Below are 25,402 nucleotides of genomic sequence, written 5' to 3'. Positions count from 1 at the left end.
AAGTTAACAACATATATGTACATATATACATGAAAAAAAAATTGAATTATATTTTGAAGATTAAATTTAAAATTTTGAAAATTAAATAAGCATAAAAATTTTATTTATTCTTTTACCATAAAATATAGAATTCTAAAATAAATAAACGAATATTTAATATTCAATAAACGAGACAACCATTACCATCACTTTCACAGTTAATAAAGATAAAAATTCGATCGCAAATCACATCTAATAATCACTAATTACGAGTGTAACTATGCGTCGTGTTTTAGAATTCATCAATTAAAGAGAAAAAATAAAAAGAAAACCAGCCGATTTGTTATTAACAATGACCGATCGTACACGGATAGAACGTTGAAAGAAGCCAAGTCTCGCGTTAACACCTTTTCAACGCGAAAAATGTGAAAAAGAAAAGGAAAAAAAGCGAAACGTTGGATGATGTAACGGATCTACGCGCGACAGTGTCCATTATCGATTAGCATACGTCGTCGATTAATCCATCCGCAACAGTGGATGCTGTGAATAGGCCAGTAAACACGTGCACGTTGCTGGAGAAGGATGATTCTAATTGTTCGAGGTACAGTTCGAGCCAGGCAGTCGTGACGCTTGCCTCTGATCGTGATTCAGGTAGAAAACATACATTTTTTTTTTATTTTCGAGTGTTCGAAAATAGGTTGGATCGTATTATCGTGGTAATAAATGTCCGGAGACAGTGCAGTTGAATCATCGTAACAGAATTCACCGTTCAATTCCTTCGTCCCTTCCTTGTCTCCTCTCGAGAACGAGTTTTTGTTGCGTGTGCGTTATGCGTTAAGAGTGAGTAAACTGAGCGAAGCATTTTTTTCTTTTTTCTTTTATTTCTCTTTCCTTTTCTTTTCTTTTCTTTTTTTTCCCTTTTAATTTCGATTTGAAAATTAACGAAAAGAGATTAAGATTTTTTCTTTTTTTTTTTTTTTTTTTTTTTTGGTTAATTTTCAAGTTATTCACGAGTTCTTTTTTATCTGTAATTTTCTTTTCTTTTTTCTTAAATTCTTTCCTCATTTATGCCTATTTTATGTTTCGACATTATTGTAATTTTAATTTCAATAATTCTCTGGTAAAATTATTAACTAAAAATTAATTATTATTATCTAAATTAACTTTAGAATCAGCAATAAATTGATAATAGATATGTGTTATAATTCAATTGAATTTCTTCGCAGAAAATCTTTTAACGGGGAAGTATGCGAATTCAATTTTGTCAATCATAAAAAAACAAGTTATACGCGGGAATTAAATAAAGAAAAATTATACAAAGATGATTCTAAAAATTTATTACTTAACCAAAGATTTTGATCATATCAATGTACAATAAATATAACAAATGGAATAATAAAGAGAAAATAATTCCAACTGGATATATCATAAATGAATCACGCTGTACGTTGAATTGTAATCGTTCGAAGAGCTAGCTTGAAAAGAAAAAAAAAAAAAAGAAAAAAAAGAATTTATTAAAGAGAAAAAAAAATTCTCTGAGGATGCTTAAGGTGACAAAGATGACAGTGCAAATATCACGTGGATGAAAGTGTTGAATATATACTTGACAGTTCGATTGCAGAAGGAGAATTGTGGTCGCCCTAACTCGGTCGTCTAATGAAACATTAATCCCACGCGGCAAATCACTAACAATTCTATACCAGTACTTGTATATATATATATATACTTGGGTAATATTACGCGATTATTACTCGAAGGAAAACTGTTTCGATTTGAGGCCATCGTCGAAGGCTCGCAGTTTTTCATCCTGGTGAAAAGTTTTCCTCGTTAACCTCTCAATATTGCATACTGACACGTGTGCGCTTAATATTCATTTGTGTTTCATTCGAGTATGAAATTAGAAATTAGAAATTATTTTTCTCGAAGATACAAAGGAATAATTTCCAATGCAGAATCGATTTAGAAAAGAGGAAAAATAATAAATAAATATAAATATAAAAAACGTGTAAGAGGAGAAAAAGTAGCATGAGACTGGAGGATAGAAAAATTGGATAAATTATTAATCTTAATCGAGTATCGAGTTCGTGGTAATTAAAAAAAAATCGTAGAATCACACGTGTACACGTTTGATATAAAATATCCTTGGAAGAAAGTGGACTGAAAAAAGGGGGCCAGGTTGAGGAAATACGATACATTTCCTCTCATTAGGGTATTCTGCCATAACAATCTTTGTCCAAGGTTAACGTTAAAATTCCCACAAGGATCACAGGATCACCTCCTCCTACTTCTTGTTTAGAATCAAAAATTCTCGATTAACCACGCTTTGTTACACGGCAAAAACAATCTCGATCCTCCACACTGTGTCATTGTAATTTCCCGCTACACGTGTTTACAGCCGCTTATAATGCATCTTAATTGCCTTTTCGTGTGAATCTTACGTAATTCCGTTTCTTTGATCCACCTACGCTTGCAAGAAGCATTGCCAAAAATAACACGTTATGAAGCAATCCAAAAACCCGTTCCTCTCTAAATCACTCCAATCCCTATTGTCAATAATTCTATTTATCCGGGAAAAATTCTTCTCAAAATCATTCACAAAAATATCGAGTTTACACGTTAATTATAAATGTCGTATTCAAATCTAGAGGATCGAAGATTGATAGGAAATAGGGTGATTTCAATGACTTTTTCTTTTTTCATAAAGAATCATAAGAGTTATTTCTAAAATTTAGCCTCGAATTTTTATTAATCTTATTATTAATTTGAATCTTATAAGATTATTTTACAAAGATAGGGATAGATATAGTTTCTTTATTTCTTTATCTAATTTCAATAGTACAACGATAAAACTATATATACATATTCAATTTTCCACAATTTTATTTTCTGAAATAGGAGGTACGATATCAAAAAAATAGATAGGAATTTTCAATATTTGTTATTTTAAAATTGACAAATTCGCTTGCACTAAAAAAAAAAAATTTGATCGCAAGGAACGATCCTTCCTAATTACATTCATGTTTAAAAACGAATTCAAAATTCAGTCGCGCGAAAAAGCGAAAAAAAGTTAAAAGTTAAATCTCTTCCGAAATCCGAAAATGATCGAAGAAAAGAAAAGAAAAGAAAACTTTTGCTCGTCAACGTAAGCAGGTACAACACGGAAAGTGTCCGGATCTGGGCCAGCCCGCGTCAAAACCCCACCCGGCCATCCGTTATAATCCGCCTATCTCTCGTCTCCCTCTTTGATCCAACCCGTACCCCTTGGCGGGGCTCCATCTCTCCCTCGATCTCTCGTGTTTCGCGCCGCTAGCCATCCGATCGGGCAGGGTTTGTACTAAGTGTCCACGTATACTCCTCGAAGGTTCAGTTCGGAACGCGCACTCGAACTCGAAGGATCCTCGAAGCCTCCTTTGATCCCCCACTCGGGCCCCACACAGGAAACGTACGTACGGAAAGAGAGAGGCTTTCCTTGCTCTCTGGCGAACAAACGAACAACACCTTCCAACCTGTTGCAACCTGTTCGCTCTTCGTTCACGGGTCGTCCCGCTGGATCGATCTTTGCCGATTTTTAATCATCCATGAGCGGCGACTCCTCGGGGCGAGGAGACGGAGTTTGGATTATACAGCCGAGGAGGGAGGATCCGGAGGATATCTTGCCACGATATTGAGCGGATTCGAGGTGTAAGATTGGCGGGATGATCGACAGGACACGATTCGCGGTCCTTTTCGGGCTGCTCGGTCTTGCCTGCGGCTTGCGTAAGTCTGCTTACATGTTTTTCAAATTTTGGAGTAATTAAAAGAATGTGAAATTTGTAGAAATTTGTTTCGTTGCTCTTTTGTCGAGGAGTAATATTTTTTTTTTTTGAATATAACGTTTGGGATTTGAAAATTTAGGGTTCTTGGTGTTAAGTTAAATATGTGAATTTGTTTGTATGTAGAATGGAAATTGATTGTGCTATTTTTTGGGGTAAAAAATTGTGTAGTTGTAGTTGTTAATATCTTGGCTTAGCATATATATATTTTTTTTCATTTGGATTTAAAAGCTATTGGTTATTATATAGAGTTAAATATATGGATTTGAAGGATTTGTTTTTGGAATTTTACAAGAATGGAAATTGATCGTGTTATTTTAATAATTTAAATATTTCTATAATTTTTTTCTTAGTATCCTGCCATAAGATTTTTATTTTTTTCAAAATTACGTAACGATTGTTAAAATATAAATTATTGCATTGATAATGATCATCAGGATTCATACCTGTTTTGACTATCTTTGGGACTTTATATATAATGGAGATTGATTAAAAACTTTTATCTGAACAATTTTTTGCAAATTTTTTACAAAATTTTTAATGAAGATTTTTTATTTATAATGATTAGAAGATGTCATATCATTCTATTTACTCAATTCGTAAAGAATTTTTGGAATTTTATGGATAGGAATCTGATTAAGATAATAATTTAAAAAATTTACATAGTTTTTTAGTACCATGACACAATATGTATATTTTTTTTCTATAAAAATATATAATATCTGTTACGTCAATGATAAGAAGGTGTTCCATCAGCAAAATTAAATATCTTTGAATTTCATGGACTTGATGGAAACTTGATTGAGCTTGACTAATTTTTGCACACTTTGCACATTTATTCTTTGATATATCATTTTTTTTTATGCACAAATTTTGAACGATCATGGAAATATCATATTGTGGATTTTAATGAATGAAAAATTCTAACATGGTATCAATAATAACTAAAAATATTATTAAATAAAACTAATCGTTTTGTTTAATAATATTCCTTGATGAAGAAATAAGTTTTATATTTATTACTCGTGCTGATTAACAATTAAATAATTGTTGTTATAGAGATAGATAGAATGATTATATTTTAACGATCATAATCCATTCTAATCTCGTTTAAAACATATTTATATATATCATTAGAGAAACTCATTAAAAATTGAGATTCTTATCTCATAATTATTTTACCTCAGGTTAAATTCATATTTTTATTTATTAATTTTTAATTCTATATTAATCAATGTAATTTAAGAAACGAGAAGTCAATCCGATAGACTTGTTTTAAACCTAAACTGTCCTCCATTGAATGAAAGTAAGTAATATGAATGAAAGTAATAATGAATGGAATATATCTAACGAAGTGTATTACTTGAAGTATATCATTACATATATCATTACCTCCTGTTTTACATTAATCATTCATTAATTATTCATTAAGATTCGTGGAAATCTCTTACAAATTTTTTCCAGCTTCAAAAATCAACTCCTCAAATCTAATTTCTTCATACTCTCCATTCTTCGTTCATCATTTCAAAAATTTCTATTCTCATCTTAGTTTAAATTCTTCTAAATTTTCCTTTCCTCGATTATACCAATTCCTAAAAACATCACAATTTGTAATAATTGTAAATTCAATCTCGTATTGTACAAATATTTTCTTCTCATTTCAAAGATTCTGCTCTCGTTTCGTTCAAATTTTTCTAAAAGTCGATTGTAAAACAATAATTTGATCGTACATTCGTTCAAACCACTACATAAAATCCTCCACGTTGAAATCGATTTACACCGCAGAAATTTTTTGTTCCACCTTGGATCGAAACGAAACTTACCATCCATCGTAATCGAACGATGTCCAATCACCACATCTTCTTCGCGATCGGGTAAACGATATCGGGAACACGTTGTCCTCTAAGGTTAGGTTACGCCATCGCCAACTGGAGCAACGATCCATACAAGGATGGTGCCATTTACGCCGTTAAATCCGGTCGATCTTCGCGTTCGTAAGCACGTGCAACGATGCTCGAGAATCGGATTCCTTGGATGGGAGTGTGCTCATACATCTTCGATAAAAATCGGTAAACGGAACTTTCGTTTTGGCCATGGATCACGCGATTTGAGAAAATAAGATCCGTGTGGGTGTGCACTTTCTCCGCTTCCCAACTTGAGCAACTTTTCTCGAATTTCTTGAGATTATTGTTATGTATAAGATAATAATGTAACGTTAATGTAAATTTTAACTTTCCACTTGGTAATCGCTTGGATTGTTAGAAATTTTAGTTGGATTATGGGTAGATTAATCATTTATCTATAAATACAGAAAATTTTTATCGAATGGCAGATCTTTAAAGTTAAAATATTTTATCTTTATTTTATCTAAATTTGAAGTTTTTTTTCGATTTCTATAAAATTCATATATAAATTTTTAATTTTGAAAGATGAAAATATAGAATGATTATAATATATAAATATCGTCATCTCGAAATCAGAATATTTAAGAATGTTATCAATACTAATTTGAGTTAGAATAATAATTACTTGCGTATATATGGAACACTTTTGATCATCATCAATTATTTATCGATAATAATCATCCAAATCTAAATGCAAATATACTTTAAACCTAAAATTTTCCACAACAGAAACCAATCTAAAATCTTTCCCCTTTATCGAAACCAACAAATCCAACAAATGAAAATTTTGTTCATTTCGTCCCAAATCTAATTCTCTCTTTTAAAAATATTCCCTCCCCCCCCAAAAAACTAGATCATCATAATTAAATTTCTAAAAATCTCGAACGATCCACACTTCCCTCCTCCTTCGTTCCCTCCACCGTGGAAACATTTTCCTCGAAGTCTGGGCATCAACATTGAAATTTATTGATAATAAATGTCACAGCTATCACCGATATCTTCTGTCAGAGCATCCTTAGCATCGAGTATCCTTCTTTCCTCGTTGGCGAGCCGCAAGGCCTATGTAAACGATTATTATAGCAACGGTTGCATAGCGTACGCGAAGGATGATGTCAATCAATGTACATAACAAACAGATCTATCGAACCTACTAATTTTTGGCTCGTTCTTTTTTTCCTTTTTTCGTTCACGGCCACGGAATATCATTAATTTCGTTACGTGTAATCGTGTCAAGTCCATTGAACGAAGAGATTAAAATAAAATAAATAAAATAAACAATAAAAGAAAATAATCTTGATAAATGATTATTCTTGATTAGTATTTTGTCGATATTAATACTCAATACAGGTTATATTAATTTTTTCGATGAATGTTTATATTGCTATTGGGATTATATCAACTGATTGCAATCAGAGAAGTTTAGGATGTAATAATAAGATACAAAAGTTAAATGTGTATGAAATTGTGTGTGAATTATTAATAATTTATTCTTATTCATGTTGATTGATTTCAGAATGCCCGAAACAGAAGATATCACCAGGCAGAGAGGTGGTCTGTTACACTTCCGTTTCCGAGGTGGAACAGTTAACGGAAGCTATTTGCAGATGCACCACTTTGGTGCAAAAAGGCCTCGACGTGCGAAATCTCTCGGTTTCCGGTAAGTCCAAGTCCAAGTATTTCTATGTTTGTGATGGAGCATATACAAAGTTGCACACTTGTTTGAAAGATTCCTTGATTCTTGATAATCGCGATGATCGAAGCCAGATGATCGAATGATTTTCCACTTGTTATTGGAAGAAAAAAAAAAAAAAAAAAAAGAGAGAGAAAAACAAAACGGTGTGGGAAGATCTTGTTGATATATCAAGAAAACGATGCGGAGAACGTTCTTGGAAATGGATTTTTTCGTAAAAAAAGAGTTTCAAACGATTAAGATTTCCCATATTGATTAAATCTAAACGATAAATCAAGGGGCGAGAAGAAAAATGTAATTACGCGTGTCAAATCGGATATTTATAATAGATAAAAGTATCGCCTATTAAAAATATGATTGCGATTCAGTATGTAATTTTACGATCATTTTCTTGATATATTTATATCGTAGCTAGTTCCAAATAAGGTAATCGGTGTGGAATTAAAATCTTATTGATCCAAAAATAAAAATTGATAATATAAATGGAATAAAAAAAAAAAAAGAAATTGACTCAAGATACAGTGAAAAGTCGGAGAATTTTTATTGGAAATAGACCAGTGATGAAGATGATGTAAAATAATAATGCAATTAATTATTAATAATTTCTTGTTTTCCTTTATAAATAACGATTAAATGTTTGTATCAATCGTTAAACGTTGCATAATTCATACGATTATGCTTTTTGCGGTTGCATAATAAACACAACATCCATGGAGGTGCAGCTGCATCCTTGCACTTGCAACAGGATATCGAAATCCAACCACGAGAGACGGTGTATTCTTACATTCGATGATATTGTCACTCTTGAGAAATCAATTCTCGGTTCCCTCATCAAACTTCTGTACCCACACTGTAATTTATGATAATTTTTCTCGATGATTTAACTCCATCGTCGACATTTCAATTCTAAATCGTTCATTTTTCAATCAAAATCACTATGTATATTAGTCCTATTTATTAATAATTCCGCGTTAATGAAAAATTGTTACGTTTTTCATTCTTTCATTATTGTATTATTCAATCAACGATACTTACATGTATGTCATTTCATTGTCAATTGGAATATTGAAAAATAATTGTATCATCATATAATTACGAGTGTGATTAACTCTTCTCAAAAATATTATTACTATTATTTGCGATTAATGATCATTTTAATAAATCGATATAAATTATTATTTTTTACCAAAATTAAATAAAATTACCTTTTATTGCAATAATTGGTCAAAATTATATAAAAATTAGAGGATAAAAGCGAAATGAAAATTCTAATAAGGAGCAAAACAAAGTCGAAGACTTTCCTTGAACCGGAATGAACAAAAGAATCGAAAAAGAAAAATACTGTTCGTGTCGGAAGTGCGTCCAGAATGCATAAAATCGAGGCAGAAGCGTGTCTGTCTCGCGAAGATGTCGTTAAAATATTCATAGAAGACAATGCTCGATGAATATTCAGCTGCGAGTCGATCCTGTTAAATCTTGAATGAACATCACACTTTGCTTTTTTTTTCTTTATTTATTTATTCCGTGTCAAAAGTTAACATTTCTCGAGACTTTGATGTACCAATTAATTTGCATGGAATCCCGAACAAGAGGATTATATTTCATAATTTTCGACGAAGTCAGAATATTGTCAATTCAATGATATTTACTTATTAAAAAAAGATGTCGAAATAGTTGTTCAATTAACAACGTTCAATCGATGCTTTATCAAATCTATAATCAAGAAAGTGACGATTAAAGACTTCAATTAAATTCCTCGAGCTCCTGTAACGATATTTCCACCTTTACATATCTTTATGTAATATTTTTTTTTATTTTATTATTAACTATGAAGTTTCATTAGAAAACGTGTTACAAGAAAATATAATTTATCTTGTGATTAGATGTGTGTATAATTGTAAATTGTATAATCAAATTTTGAATATTTAATGAAATAATATTATTCTCGTGTTCTCTTCTTTTCGCTTCGAACAAATTTTTCGTAATAATTTGATAAAAATTATTTGAGGAGTAAAAAAATTAAAACGATCCCCTTTTCTACTCTAAATTAATCTCAAAATTGAAATTATTTATACATCTTTATACTTAATAAAATTATTAATAATTCTTGCGTCGGTGAAACATCGGTTGTGAAACATAATCTGTATTCGATATTCATCAAACCTTCCGTTTCATTTTATCGAGAAATTAATAATTCACCTCTTTGATTTTCTCTTTCCTCGCTTATTTACGCCTTCGACTTCACTTTGCAATAAGATCCACTTTATTATTAATCGGTTGCAACAGCCACTTTATTACCATCGAGATCAACCGTTGAAATCCGCAAAATTCGAACCTTTCCCCGTTAAGGGACGCGATCGTGTTGTGCAACACGAAAAAACAACCTTGATCAAACAACCGATCGAAAGAAGAAGAAGAAGAAGAAAAAAGAGTGAAAAAGAAAAATCGAACAGATTTCGAAATTTCGCCAAAATCAATTTGTTATGCATAACAGAATGGTGGTTGGGTGACGACGGTATGCCACGCGTGAAATTTGATATTTTTGGCCGTGCAGACCGCGGATCACGAGAGATCGAGATGCGATTAAAAGGAAGAAAAGGAAGTGTGAATACGAGATGAGAAGAAACGGAAAGGGGCGAAATGAGGTGAAAAACTCGAGAGACGAGGACAGAAGTCGTGTCTACACGAGCCACGTTTGTGACATAATCGCTCGAAAACGAGTATCCATACCGTATTCTTCTTTTTCTTCTTTTTCTTCTCTGCGACCGTTGCCCATGAATGGTCGCGTTCGACCCGTCTCGTCTTGTGGTATTAAACGTCTTTTCGATAACGAAAGGAGCCAGTTTCAATTAAAATCGAATGGCAGGGACGAATTGGAAAGGGTTCAAGGCGAAACCTTCGCTCTTTTGTTTTTTTTCCCCTTCTTTATTTTTTTTTCTTTTTTTTTTTAATTGAAAAACCTTGCTAATCGATTCGATTGGATTATGATAGAATTATTGGATTATGATAGAATTATTTTTGTATAGGATGTATATAAGGAATAAGGGAATTTAAATTTGTTGAAAAGAATAGGAATTTTTAATTAGGAATTGAATAAAAATCTTTTTTTCTTTTTTCTTTTTTGTTTGGATTTTGTATAGGTTTTGAAATTTTGTAGAAGAATAGAATTATTTGAAAAGGTATTAAGAAATGAGAGTATTGGATTTATTGAGTAAAATTATTGAGTAAAATAGAGAGAAGTAAAAGACTTTTTTTTTTTTTGGATTTCTGTTATCACGTTTTTATTGGAGGAAAATAAAAATTAATTAATTTAAATAATATATTTATAATTAATTTGTTTCAAAGAATTTGAATTATAAATTTGATAGAATCGAATATTCCAATTAATTTTTAATTCAATCACGAAGAAACATCATAAAAAAAAAAGACTAAAAACTATTTAAAAAATGAAATAGCGAATTGCATTCGGTTAAAAAAAAATGTTAAATTAGATCGATATAAATTCAAATAAGAGTTGTTCGTGCGAGTTTCGAAAAATGTTTGTCAAGCCAAGACCAAATTCGTGCATGGGTGTGGCTAATGAAACAGCGGGGACAGTGGCGTTGAAAGTGGTTCTTATAGATGATCCAGATGTAACGAATATCACTTTCCCTCGCATACCATTGAATTTTATTTCGTGTATCAACGTTCAATCTCGTTCCTTTAAAATCTAGCTTCATTTTCAAGTGACAAATATCGCGATAAATTTTTACGCGCCTCTTTTTTTTTTTCTCGATCCACGAAAATTTCCACTTTCGCTGATCCATTTATAAAGAATAAATAAAAATAAATAATCATTATCGTGCTCGCGTTATATAATTTCTCTCGTGTAGTAAGTTTTTTAGCATAATTACATATTGCAAGAAATTACATAAAACCGTGAAAACTGTAATCGATCAAGCGTATATGGAAATTTTGAGTGAACCAGTTCACGTGTGCCCCCCTTTTTACAAGTATTTTCGAAGGAAGAAAAATGTTAATCGAAGCATCGTGTCGTCAAATTGTTACGAGGTGTAACTTTAAGTAATTTCGTTTCGTGACTGGATTTTATTTTTTAAATAATTATCTTCTTTTTTTTTATTTTATCCTTATTATTAATTTTGTAATTTTTTATGTGAAAGTTGTAGTTTTTCGTTTATGCGAAAGTTTCCTCAACGTTCTAGATATCCTTCAAAAATTTAAAAGAAGGGAAAAAAATTAAACTCACTTACTTACGTCGAGTAAGATTTTCAAATTTATTGTTGAGAGATTTCGAGTTTGTTTAATTGAATTTAAATCTACTTTTTATGCAAAATATCATATATAGTGAAACAAATTAATAAATGGAAGAATAATAAAATTAGGATATTAAAATAATCCTAGGATAGTAAAATAGAAAGTAACTTTTCAATCAATAATCATTGTCAAAATCGATCATTGTCAAAAAATACGTGAAAGTTCGTGATTAATTATATGGAGACATTTCTTCTAACTGCATCGTGTCGTGTTGATTGTGCGACGAGATCGACAATCACGAAAAGGAAGCCGGAAATTCTTGGGAGAACAGTTTTTATTCTACAAGTGAACGTTACTATCGCTAAATCTGATAATTAGGTTGAATATCTTGAGAAATGAGGAAAAATTGTAATAATTTATATATAGGGTTAGAAAAAAGTTAATGCAATAACCAAGTCTTCAAAAATAAAATGCAGAACGATATAATTACAAAGAAATTGCAAGAAATATTATTAATTACATTATAAAAATAAGAAACGAATTTTTAACGCTCGAAAAAACTTCGAAAACTTCCTTTATAGATATAATTAAACTCAAATTATTTACATTTGAAAAATTCCTTCGTTCCTTTATCTCCTTTTACGCAAATGATAATTGTACAATTTAATGTATCAAAGTAACTAATATTTCCATTTCATTAATTTCTTTCTAGAATTCGAAGACTTCCGGAAATCATTGAAGGAGATTGTCCCAACTCTTCAGTTCGTGATTTCCGTGGACGATCCTGCAAAAACGTTGAGAACTTCCGGCACAGTTCGCCAAGAGATCACGGCTCGTTTGATCGGAGTTTTGAAAGAGGCAATTTCACATTTTTATTATCGAAAAAGAAAAAAAAAAAAAAGAAAAAATCGAAACGATTCATTCTCGAACGATTTTTATTTTCAATCTATCCACAGGTTGATGGAGTCGAGTTGAACATGACTGCTGGAACAAAGGAACGTTTAGCCCATTTTGTGAAAGGTTTGAAAGACGAGTTCTTGAGGAAATCGTACGACAAGAGAATCTTCTTGGTCCTACCCACGAAATCGGAGGACCTGGCCAAACAATACGACTTGAAAGAATTATCCAAGTAAGAAATTAATTTTAAACTCGATAAATTACAAGCTTGAACTAGAATTCGAAAATAGACAGTTCACACAATTTTTATAACCTACTATTTCGTAAAATTCATCGTCTTTGTATTTTTGTAACGAACTGACTACTTTTGTAACGCGATATCATTCGAATAACTCTCTCAATTTTTCTCCTCGCAATCAACAATTGTTGACACTTCTCTATCCAAACGACATACCTTTCAACTTTCCTTAAACTCTCAGACATATATCCCAGCTATTCCCTTTTCCAGCCGTGAAAAAAACGTCTCACAGCAGGCCCAACTGCCAACCAGACCTAAGCCAGACACGTAGCATCTCGAAACTCGATTGCGCTTAAGTTCATGAATTATTGACCGACAATCGGAATGGATTCAGCAAAAAAAAAAAAAAAAAAAAAAAAACTACTCACTTACACGTCCATACTCGACGTATCTGCCTAACCTTGTGCCAATTCTCAACCGGATAACACATTAGGAATGCCGCGACAAGTCGATACGCCTCGTTCTCGGTCGAACCATGCTTGATTTTCACGCTCCTTGCAATTAACGTGGTCGCTTTAGATGACAGGCGTGTAGCGTACACGTCGTTGTATCGTTTGCCACTTTTGCCATTGAATATGGACGAGGGTGCAAGGAACGAAAGAAGGAATGAGAATGAGATCGAAACTCATTCGAAATTATCGAATGACAATGGATGCTTCAGACAATTGGACGTTGCGTTACATAGTAAAGTGGAACGAAAGATAAGAATTTTCCTCTTGCTATTGATCGTTTCTAAGAGTAACATTGTACACGTGTAGTATATAAAAGATATAATTAAAATATCGATCGAAAAAAAAAAATTAATCGTGGATGTTTAACAGAATATCTATATACGAATATATAAATAGCTACTTTTGCTATTAATGATATCTAATGGCGATTGAAAGTATGCGATACGCAATGTTTATGAAGCATTTTTTTCAAGACGAGATGTCGTATAACGGATAATGGGTAATGGGACAAACCTATTATTGCCTATGATTCTCTTATGTTATGCGAAATATTTCATCGCATATGCATGAGTTTTAGGGTAACTCGAGACCGTTCTTGAAATATGAATGAGATAGTCATATCGAGACGACACTTATAGCGGTAATCATGATCAGCTTATACAAGCGATACTATTCCGGAACTATTACGTTGTTTCGAAACAACACGTGTTTATGTATATTTTCAGAAATGATTCATGGAATGGAATAAATCGACTAACGATTATCCTTTTTTCCCTCCCCCTCATTTTCTTCTTCTTCTTCATCTCACTCCTCCTCCTCTTCTTTTTTCATTACTCTTCGCATAAATGTGCATAAATGCAAATGGAGTTCCGTGTTTTTCGCCGACAGGTACGTGGATCTATTCACGGTACCCACGCATTACCTGGTCGAAGATGACGAGTCTTATCGTACGTTCCATCCGTCACGATTGATGGGCCTCTTCGACATGTTCAACGCGGATAGTTTGATCGACTTGATTAGCGGATTGGGCGCGCCAAAGAGGAAAATCTTGGTGTCCGTGCCGTCAAGCGCTTACAAGTTTACGCTCAAGGATCGGGACGACAATGCCCCGAGCGCGCCCACCGAGGAGATGCAACCGATTGTCATTGATCAGAAACAGGTGTGAAACAGGCCAATTTATATGAACAATTTTTTGGGAAATAATGGAGAAGAATTTTGGATTGATCAATTAAATCGGACCTTTTTACCTTTAATTGATGATGTATCTTGGAAGAAATAGAAGACAATTTTTGAGAAGTGATTTTAAAGGTGTAGAATTTGAGGGAAGATTGATATAGAGGAAGACAAAATTTATTTTGAAAATTTAATTTAGTAGAGTATTATAGAAGATACATAAAGAGAAAAGCTGCTTTTAAGATTTTTATGTTAGAAGTTTTTTCTTCTATCTAGTTAAACCTGCAATGATAAATTAAATTCTGTATAAATTGAACAAATGGAACTTGCATTGACATGTTATTTATTATACTTTCAGTTATGCGATTTGATGAATAAAGGAGAGTGGACGGTGGAAAGAGACGAAGATCTTACTGCTCCTTACTCTTTCAAAGACAAAATGTGGATTGCTTTTGAAGATAGAATATCGGTTTCAATTAAAGTGAGAGGAATATTCATTTTCATTCTCATTAAAATTATTTCACAATTGATGATTTTTATGATTGATTTCTGAAGGGAAAATATGTGCTGGTTCGAGATCTCCCTGGATTAGGTGTACAGGATATAGAAAATGATTTCAAAACGAAATGTGGCGCGCCTATCACGCATGAGATTCATCATTCTTTCATGGATTTCAAGAGGAAGTCTAGAGCTGCTGTGTTAAATGCTTTGGAAGACGATTTACACGTAAATAAAAATAATTGGATTCTTATTAACGTTAATTAATATCTTTAATATTACTTATTGGACAATGGAATATTTTGAAAAGAATCTTATATTCCTCTTATTAACATTCGATATAACTCTAATGCTTTATTTAATTTTCGATATTTTATAAAATTAATTTTATTGACCGAAATCTTCATCGATACGTCATCTTTTGGTAAAAGTTCATATATATCAATAGATATATAAATAATTCCAATATTATTTAAATTGATTTCAATTTTTTAATAAGAAATTTATATTACTTTATTAATGATATACATATTTCGTTTCTGCCAAAAATATAACAGTTTTATTAAATATTTAACTTGTTACATAAAATTAAATCATTTTTTTTCAGCAAAGAGAACTTGAATATTCGACTAAAGTCAAATCATCCGAATTTCGAGTTGTTCGCGTAGTAGATACAGAAGGACATATCAGAGTAGTTCGAGAGAATACTCAAACCGAGTTCACTTGCTCCAGACAAGGTTATTTCGTCCATCCTAAGAGTTGCAACAGGTACAATATATCCCAATTGCAAATTAATCATTGTATAAAATTTTCCTACTTTTTTTTTTTAACAGATTTTATCGATGCGTGAAATTCAATCAAGAAGTGGAAGATTACTCCGTGTTCGAGTTCGATTGTCCAGCAGGTTTATCTTTTGACGAGAGTACAGAAGTTTGTGTTTGGCCAGGTTCCATGCCAGAAGGATCTCCATGTCCTGGAAGCAGCGAAATTGCACCTGTGACAAGAGTGAGATTCCATTGTCCATCCCAAACTGGCTATTTCGCGGATCCTCAAAATCCTCGTTGGTTCTTCGCCTGCATCGATCTAGGTTTGTATCTCTTGTTTATTTATTTCATTCGTTCTTTTTAATTTCATAATTTGAAATAGATGATTAATGGAAAATTATCACGATAGGAGGACCAGAAATAATGGCCTACGAGTTTCGTTGCCCGTACGGTTTGATTTTCGACGAGCAAAAATTAATTTGCGAATGGCCTTGGCTGGTAGTAAGCTATTCTGGTAGTTACACAGGATCAGAATATGATAGCAGAGGATATGGTACAGGATCCACTCCAGGTACTGGAGGATATTATACTGGAGCATTACCTCATGGGTACACGGGAACCGGAGGAGGAGGAGGATATACTGGTACAACGGTTGGTGCTGGATCAGGATTTTCTGGAGGATCAACTGGAGTTGGGTCCACTTTTGGACAAGGAATTGGAGGATATACTGGCACAACGGTAACAAAAGGATATGGAACATCGTATGGTAATCAAGGGCTTGGTGGATTTTCTGGATCAGAAGGCCATGGAATTTTATTTAATCAAGGAACTAGTAATTACATTATAACAACTGGAGTTACTGGTGGTTATTCTGCAACTGGTGGAGGATTTTCTGGATCAAAAGGAATAAGTCATGGAACTACATATATTGGTCAAAAAACTGATGGTTACTCTGGAACAACTGGTGCTGGATATTTTGGATCAGCAGGAAAAGATCATGGCACTTCGTATACTGATCAAGGATCTATTGGATATTCAGGAACGAGTGGAAGTGGATATTCTGGAACAGGTACGAGTCAAATAACTGATCATGGATATGGCACGATAAACTATGGTGACAAAACTGGAAAAACAGGATCATCTAATTATGATAATCCAAATGGTGCAGAACCAGATCATTATGGATCAACGAGTGGAGTATATACAGAATCTCATAATACAGGATATTCAGGAAGTAGAACAAATCAAGTATCATCTACTGGATACATTGGAACAAATCAAGTACATACTGGATACACTGGATCAGGTCAAATATCTACTGGACATAGTAGACCAGGTCAAGTATCTACTGGATATACTGGAATAGGTCAAGTATCTACTGGATATACTGGATCAGGTCAAGTATCAACTGGATACACTGGAACAGGTCAAGAATCTACTGGATATACTGGAACAGGTCAAGTATTTACTGGATATACTGGATCAGGTCAAGTATCTACTGGAACAGGAAATCTTGGACATACAGAAACAAATGGAATATATAATGGAGCAACTGGCACAAGTTATACTGGACCCACACATTCAAGTAAAACTGGTACAAATTTAGAATATTCCGAAAAAGATTTTAGTCATGGTACTGGATCACAATCAATTGATAAAGGATATCCAGGAACAACAGGTCATGGAGGATATAGTGGTACCAATGTGCAATTCACTAATGGATATTCTAGAGAAACTCCTACCATTGTAACAGAAGACTATAGTGGATCGGGAATAAAAGATAGTCTTTCTAGTGTAAAATCTCCAGGATCTACTTATGGATCAACGATATCAGGATCTTCTGCAGGAACTGATTATTCAGGAACTGGATACATTTATACTGGACAAACAGGAACGAAATTCTCAGGATCTAAAACAGGAGGCCAAAGTGGACAATCATCACAGACTCCAATTTATACTTTCAGTGGTACAACTGGAACTGGATTAACCAATATATATTCACAAACTCGTAAGTTTTCATAAGAATAATTTTACTTGAAAATAATTCAAATATTTAATTTATTATTATTCAATTTGTAGCCATTTTTGTGGACAAGCCTAATGTACCAACTTGTATTACCATCCAATGTTCTCCTCCACCAAGTAGCCAAACCTATACAACAAATGATTACATTTCAAACCACGGAGTTACTTCTGAAACAAACGTTTATCAAGTCACTGGTGAATATACTGGAGGTTTGAATGCTACTTTAGGAGGTCATGTACCTTCTACGCCATATTATGGAGACGTAACGTCCAACGACATTTATAAAATAAAAACAACCGTCGGTACTGGTGGTATTGCAACAGGACACGGTGTCCAGGGATCGATCATCACTGGAGACTCCACTCCAGGAACACTTATCACTTATGGAGGCAGTTCTGGCACAGTTTTCACAGGTCCTTCCGATCAAGGTAGTATATTGACTGGAGCAAGTCATCCAGGATATACAAAAACTGGTCCAAGTACACCTGGCTACGTGGTCAGTGATGGAATCAAAACTGTCTATGGTTCTGCTAGTCCTGGAACTGTGATATATGGAACATCTACACCTGGTGTCGTAATAACTGGAGCACCAGAAACTGGAACTGTCGTAAAAGGTCAAACGAGTCCTGGATTAATACTTACAGGACAAACGGCACCTGGAGTCTCTATTGGTGGTTCCATCGATCAAGGAACAATTGGCTCCACAGGACATCATGTATTTACTGATTCAGGTTATACAACTCCATCAGGAATTGTCACACCAGCATATTCATATGGAACCAAAATTGCAAACGTGTCACCAGCACATGGTACTAGTTATAAGACTAATGAATACTATGATAATGGAGGACGCAGTACTATCAAATTTAACAATGGCGACGTGACAACCAAATATACAGAAAAAGATATTCCAGATTATAGACCATCTGGAGAATCTATTCCCCCAGACACTCTTATTCCTGGAAGCAGAGATCGATCTTCATATCCTAGTGGATTTACTAAGATTGGACCTACTAAGACTGGCTTTACTACTGCTACTTTAGGCGCGGGAGGTAGTTACGTAATTAGTACTGGAAAATCAGTTCCAACTCCTAATCCTGAACATATTGGCGCGAAAGCTTTCGAAGGTAATGTAGCAGGATACACGAAATCATCCACTGAAAGCAGTGTCAATGCAGCCTATTCAGGAGCAACTTCGACATACAGTCAAGATATCGGTCAGTCTAAACCTAATCTAGGACTTTCGAAGAGTCCTACCTATTCCTATCCTACACCTAATATATCATTTGATAGTGGAGTAACGAAAATTCTACCAATCTCCTCGACAAAGGGCAGTTTTATTACTGCAACTACTCCAACGCCTTTCTTGAATGTTGAATTGTATAATACGCCAAAATTCAGTGAACCTGTCAATCCAACTGTAGGCACTTATCAGAGACCAAGTGGCTTCACACGTGCACCTACAATTGGTACACCTGTTGGTTATACTATTGGACCATTTGACAATTATAAAACAACAGTCTTTGAAGCAGCTAAAATTCCAATCAGTGTATCCACAGTTCATCCACTGATCGATACTGGATATAAGACTGTTGTATCTTCGACGCCTGTTCCTGTGACTATAAGTCAGGACAAATATCGTACTCAGACTCAATCCAAATTTGATTTTGGAATAAAAACTACTCAACAGGGCGAATATGTTACTAGTACACCAGCAACAGTGTTCAAGATATCAGGTCCAGAGGTATGTCTTTTTCTTAATTATCTATCTGGAAGATTATTGTTGTATGATTTATAATAATTTTATTAATGATATTTTTAGTTTGGATCTACTACTCCATCATCCAGTTCTGGATATTTCACTACAACCAAGAACGTGTTTGAAACTGTAACACCTTCTGGTATTTCAGAATCATTGAAACAGGTAAATTTTAAGAACATTTTGATTTATTAATTATTAAATAAGATCATCATTATCTAATAAATATATTTTTTGTTTAAATTGTGATTTTATTCAATTTTCAGTATTTGCCTAGCGGCACAATCTCGCCAGCCATTGATACAACATATCAATATAGAAAACCTAGTGTTATTTATCAACAATCAACACCAGCAACTTCTAAAACATACACTATAGAATCGGTTACTAGTGATGGTTCTCCTACGAACGTAGGAATTTCTAAAGAAGAAGTTGGAAAATTGATTACTAATTATAGAGGCAATACAAAATATGTGCCAAGCCAATATGATATTTACACAACAGGATCTATTTCTGGAGCAGATTACTCCAAGATTCATCAACAATCATCAACATCCAAGCCAGGTTATGTTGCATCAACATCCTCAGCCACTAAAACGACACAATCGCCTTTCTCAGTGACTACTTATTCTGGAGGTTATTCAAAACCATCCTCGATCATCACTTACCAAACTACTGCCAAGTCGACAGCTGTAGGTAAAGGCAAAGTGATAGTGAAATGGAGTGATTTGCACCCTCTTCTGCTTGGAAAATTAGGTGCAGAATGCACCTGTAGAGGAGATCCTTTCGCCAATCTTAGAGGTCCAGGTTCCAAATTGATTGATTCCTCCAAAGGCAAAGTGGATCTATCCAATTACGACGAATCAGAAATTTACGTAGATCTTGAGAAGGAAAATAACTCATACGAGGATGGAGATTATGTGACCAATTACGAATCTTCTAAAGGACCAATAAAGATCTGGAACAATCAAATACAGAGTCATTCCCAAATCCAAGAGACACCATCATCTGGTTATCTGCCAAGTGTTACTCCTTCAATAAGCCCTGATACTTCAAAATTCACTGCCAATTACAGATCTGGAAAGAGTTTGAACAATGTTGGCTCTTCTACCAATATCATTAGTGCCACCAGAAATTTAGATACACCTGTGAACCACTTTGATGGAGATGGTGAATCGGAGGAGATCATAGATGGAGCCACCAACTGTGCTAGACCAGGTTTGTTCAGACATCCCAACTTCTGCAATAAATTTTACGCTTGTCATTGGGACGAGTGGAAGAAGAAGTTCACGCTCCACATGTTCAACTGCCCTGTGCATTTAACCTTCGACAATGGCGCCGGAGCATGCAATTGGCCGAGCATGGGTCCAGCCTGCCAGGACGATAATTTGTTAGTTTAGATGGTTCATTGTTCAACAGATCTTCTCGATCTTACGTATCGCGATACCATCTTCTTCTTTGATATAATTGAATACGAAAATTTGAAGATGTGGAGGCAAGTTACCATATAATTTCTAAATTTAATTTTATACTTTTCCTAGATTTCAATTTTAATGTGTAAATATTTGTTGTGTTTTTTTTTTTAATTTAATCTTAAATTTTTTGTAAATTTTTTTTTATTCATTATTCATTGTTTAATTTTAGATTTCTGCTATTTCAGTTTTGAAAAGATACAATATTTTTTTCTTTTTCAATTCTTCAAAGAATAAATTAAAAGCATTACTATTTCTATTTGCATCTGGAAGTTGTTTCCTTCGCAATTGTAAATATCACGGTCATTGATTTTTTTCTAATTTATTATTTTTAATATGAGTTTCAATCCATTCTTTACATTGCAAATTTTCTTCACATACACTGTATCATATCTCAGAATATTTATCGTCGTTCAAAGTTTTTATTTATTAAAAAATATTTTTTAATGGATAAATAATGTTTTAAAATTGTATGACAAATATTATAAAACGCAGTAATTTATGTTCAGTCTCTTTATCATTGAAAAAGATATATATACGAGTATGAAGGAATATTTTTCTGAGGTAACAAGAATAAAGACAAAGAATAAAGAGAGATCCAAGGAGATCGAGATATCGCGATGCGAAAGTACACTGTTCAGAGTGAAAGTCAAGCTGTGCTCACCGATCCGAATCGCGAAAGAGAAAAAGTTGATGCTGTGTGCGATTCGATTGTAAATAACGTCCCCTACTCTTCGAAATTTGTAAATAACGAATTAACATTAAAAAAAAAAAAAAAAGAATTAAGCAAGGAAAACAAAAGCAAACGCAAAAATTAACCCTTTCTGATCTGAATTTTTACTGCCAAATGAAGGAAATATATTGTTGTACATAATCGTTAAGTTTGAAAAAAATGAAGAAAACGAGAGTAAGAGAATAAGAAAGATTAATATTTTCTTTTTACAGAAGAATTTAATGATAAATCTTGATCTTAAAAATCTATAATTATTTATTGATATTAGATACAAAAGAGAATATATTTATATTGACAATTGTCAAATTTTTGATAGATTATTTTCTTACAGAAAAAATTGAGAAGAGTCGAAATTGAAATTTGTATAAAAAGATAAAATAAATGAAAAAGCGCGAAAAAATATAATAAATTTAAGGGAACGAGAAGCTGGGTCCAAAAAAATAGTTGAAATTCAAACTGAAATTCAACGAATATTATTATCGTTTATTTTTATTGAATAATTTTTTTTAATTAATTATTGGCGATTTATATTTGTATATATTTTATAGGATAATATCGTATAACAGTAATATGTATTCCTGAATATGTTTATCTTTTTTATTAGTTTTTTCGTACATCCTATCAATGGCGGGAAAATTTAAACCTTCTTTATGCACTACTTACTTTTAAGCTTACCTTGACTCCGTGTTCATTTCGTTCCTATCTTTCTATTTACTATTTCCCCGCTTCTTCTCGATGCAATTATTATTTATTTGCCGCTTGTTATTACTAGAATTTAAGGGTTTATTGCGACAAATCCTTGCAAGATCGTTTTTACATCAATGAGAATTTCCTTTTATTGTCAATTTTACACACTTTTTAGGTCGAAGCTTCGATAATCGTGCCATTTCATTGTGGTTGTCTAATGTAATGTTACGAACTTAGAATAAATATATGATAATTGTACAAAAAAAAAAAGAAGAAATCTATTTCTACTTATTTTGTACTTTTCTTTTTATTTAGATTGCATGTATATTATGTAAAATGTATTTTGCTTATGTTATTAAATAAGAAAAAAAAAATACATTTGTCCATTCAATCTTTTGTTTGAAGTTAAACTTTCTTCATTTAGGAAAAGCGTGATTACTTTCTATATAAAGATGAAGATATTTATCATATTGGCCTCCAAAATGAAATAGCAAGTTTCATCTAAAAATTTTATTAATGTTTAAAAAATATATATGTTTTGTATTTTTTTTGTTTAAGTTTCAAAAAGTGTAATAATTTTAAGAGATAAGTATGAAAAGTAAATATAAAATAGATAAATAAAACAAACTTCAGAATATTTTAACATGCCATCTTCTTCCTAATTATATTCTTCTGATACGAAATACTATAAATAAATGAAAAATTTTTGCGCCTAAAATTTCGAGTTTCTGTTGGAAGAATATAATTTAATGTTCAAAATTTTTCAAGAAATTTAATAAAATTAATTTTTTAATTTTATCTTTTACTTATCTTTTTCATACTTATCTTTTTAGTTGCCATATAAGAAAAAAAAACATTTTTCCAACATTTTAATTTTAATATTTATTTTATGTATACTTATCTTTCAAACAGCATAAAAAAAAAATAAAAATATACATAAAACATTTCGAAAGTGTAAATGAAACAAATAATAGAAAAAGATAGAAATAAATTTAATAGTGACATTTTTTGAATGTTAAAAATATTTCTTCTAAAACATCATAAAATAAGATAAGAATTGAACTCTTTGCGCCATCTTTTATGAAAAGAAAAAATATTAAAAAATATTCTTAAGTTGGTATTCTTAAGATGATTGATCCCCTCTTCTATCTTTTTTTTATAGAAATATCTTTGACACTCAAGAGATGGCGATTACTATCAATTCTTATTCTATCTCTGTCCTTTTTTTATATCTCTCCTTCTTATTCTAATTTGTTTCATTTGCGGCACTCTGGAGATGGCGCTGATTCCCTAATTTTTATTTTATATCTATCCTTTTCCTACCCTTTTCTATCCTTGTCTGATATCAATCGACTATGCACTCATTGAATATATTGATATAAAATTTTACTAATATTATTTATCTGTATATACTCTGAATATTAATTAATAATAATTAATATAATTTATTAATAATATTAGTAATTAATATTAATAGTCAATAAATATTAATTATAGATAATTATTCTTTAACACCAATTATTTTTTAATTGGTAATTAATTTTCGTTTTCTGATAACAAATAATAACTATTGTTTTTTAATAATTAGTTATTGATTAATAATTATAATATAATATAGAAACAATAAAAAAAGTAATCTATTTACGTTCTTTTTAAGAAAATATTATATTTAGATAAAATGAAATAATTGAGAAAAATTGATTTAAGGCTATTTGTTTGATTTTTTAGATGTTCCATTTCCCATAGAAAGAAATGGAGAGTCTATAGAGAGGCGAAGAAGTGAAAATGGAGGTCACTATAAGTAAACTCTATCTCGAATGACCCACTGATACATTTTCATCAGCTTCTTAAGTGGGAAACGGCATACAAACACAGTAATTTCATTAATTCTCTATTTATAATGTAAATATCTTTAAATGATAGAAAACTTGTTCACCTTAGAGTTTTTCCTTCCATATTATAATTTTAAATTCTAATTTAACCAATTTTTGATAAATATGAATCTTGTTTACGTAATATATTGATTAATAAGCAATCTCTTATCACAATCCATTATAAAACAAAAAAAAAGTATTTCTATTAAATGAAGGAGAAAGTAGTTTAAGAAATTAGGAAAAAAATAATTTCGTTTATAATATATTATTTGATTTTTTAATTTAAGATCAATCAAAATTTCAAATAAAATATTACAATTTATCAAATTTTTAATAATACAAATTATATTTATGTAAAAGTGATTGATAGGTGATCTGTTATAAAACAAAAATACTCGAATACCATAATATTTAAAGGAAAGTTTGTAATTTATGAAATTTTCTCTAGTAATAGGCTAGTGACCACCACAATTATGATTCGTGCTTTCATATGTCATTTCAGACCCTTTCTACCATCAATTCATAGATTACGCAAAATTTGTACATTCTCTCAGAGAAAGATCAGTTGTTTGACTAGATACAGGCAATCATTTCCTGTCGAAATATATTTGCATCACGTAAATTAACATAATCAATGTAAGGAACAGCGTTATTTTTGCATAATTATTATTTTATACATTTGATGATATCATTTTTATGCAAAAAAATGATAATATTTTTTATATATTATACAATTTGCATTATTTCAAAGCTTAAAAAATCAATCAGTATAGTATTTTCTTTTTAAATAAATAATCATTTGCAATTCATATTATTTTCGTCAGAAAGATGCACTCGTATTTCTTCGTATAGATTTCTAATGTTAAATTTCTAATGTTAAATGATTTTATTTCGTTACATATTTATAGAAAGTGTAACTGTAATAAATTTGAAAAAAAAAAAAATCAAGATTACTTTCAGAAATGCGTAGAACCGGTGAACGCGATGCAGAATCAAGGAATAACTCGATACAAACAAGATAACACGAACCGAAAGCCAAAGTGAAAGTTATTATTATTTTTTTCGTGATACATAGCAATCGATATCCTAGAGTGGAACTTTATTTCTGAGATCAAAGATTAGGTGTGCCA

The 25,402-nt window shown here is 31.9% G+C and overlaps 1 protein-coding gene across 2 annotated transcripts; it reads left to right on the top strand.

Annotated features, from left to right (window-relative positions):
* Positions 1-217: 217 nt before the first annotated feature.
* LOC122719436 (mucin-19-like) lies at positions 218-21,089 on the top strand. 2 transcript variants are annotated; one of them, XM_043945221.1, is made up of 14 exons: positions 218-630; positions 3,341-3,735; positions 7,209-7,352; positions 12,352-12,497; positions 12,596-12,768; positions 14,175-14,445; positions 14,818-14,940; positions 15,015-15,185; positions 15,565-15,725; positions 15,791-16,044; positions 16,131-17,729; positions 17,801-19,491; positions 19,570-19,671; positions 19,773-21,089. In XM_043945221.1, exons 2-14 carry the CDS (start codon positions 3,675-3,677, stop codon positions 20,904-20,906), a joined length of 6,030 nt encoding a protein of 2,009 aa, XP_043801156.1. In that variant the 5' UTR covers positions 218-630; positions 3,341-3,674; the 3' UTR covers positions 20,907-21,089. The 2 variants fall into 2 exon arrangements, with proteins under 2 accessions (XP_043801156.1, XP_043801157.1); XM_043945222.1 differs by lacking the exon at positions 218-630 and adding an exon at positions 662-819.
* The last annotated feature ends 4,313 nt before the right edge of the window (positions 21,090-25,402 follow it).

This window comes from Apis laboriosa, unplaced genomic scaffold, assembly GCF_014066325.1.
Source record: "Apis laboriosa isolate Shangri-la unplaced genomic scaffold, ASM1406632v1 scaffold78_cov150, whole genome shotgun sequence".
Classification (NCBI taxonomy): domain Eukaryota; kingdom Metazoa; phylum Arthropoda; class Insecta; order Hymenoptera; family Apidae; genus Apis; species Apis laboriosa.
Note: the sequence above shows the minus strand (reverse complement) of the source record. Positions and strands in the feature narration are given on the sequence as shown.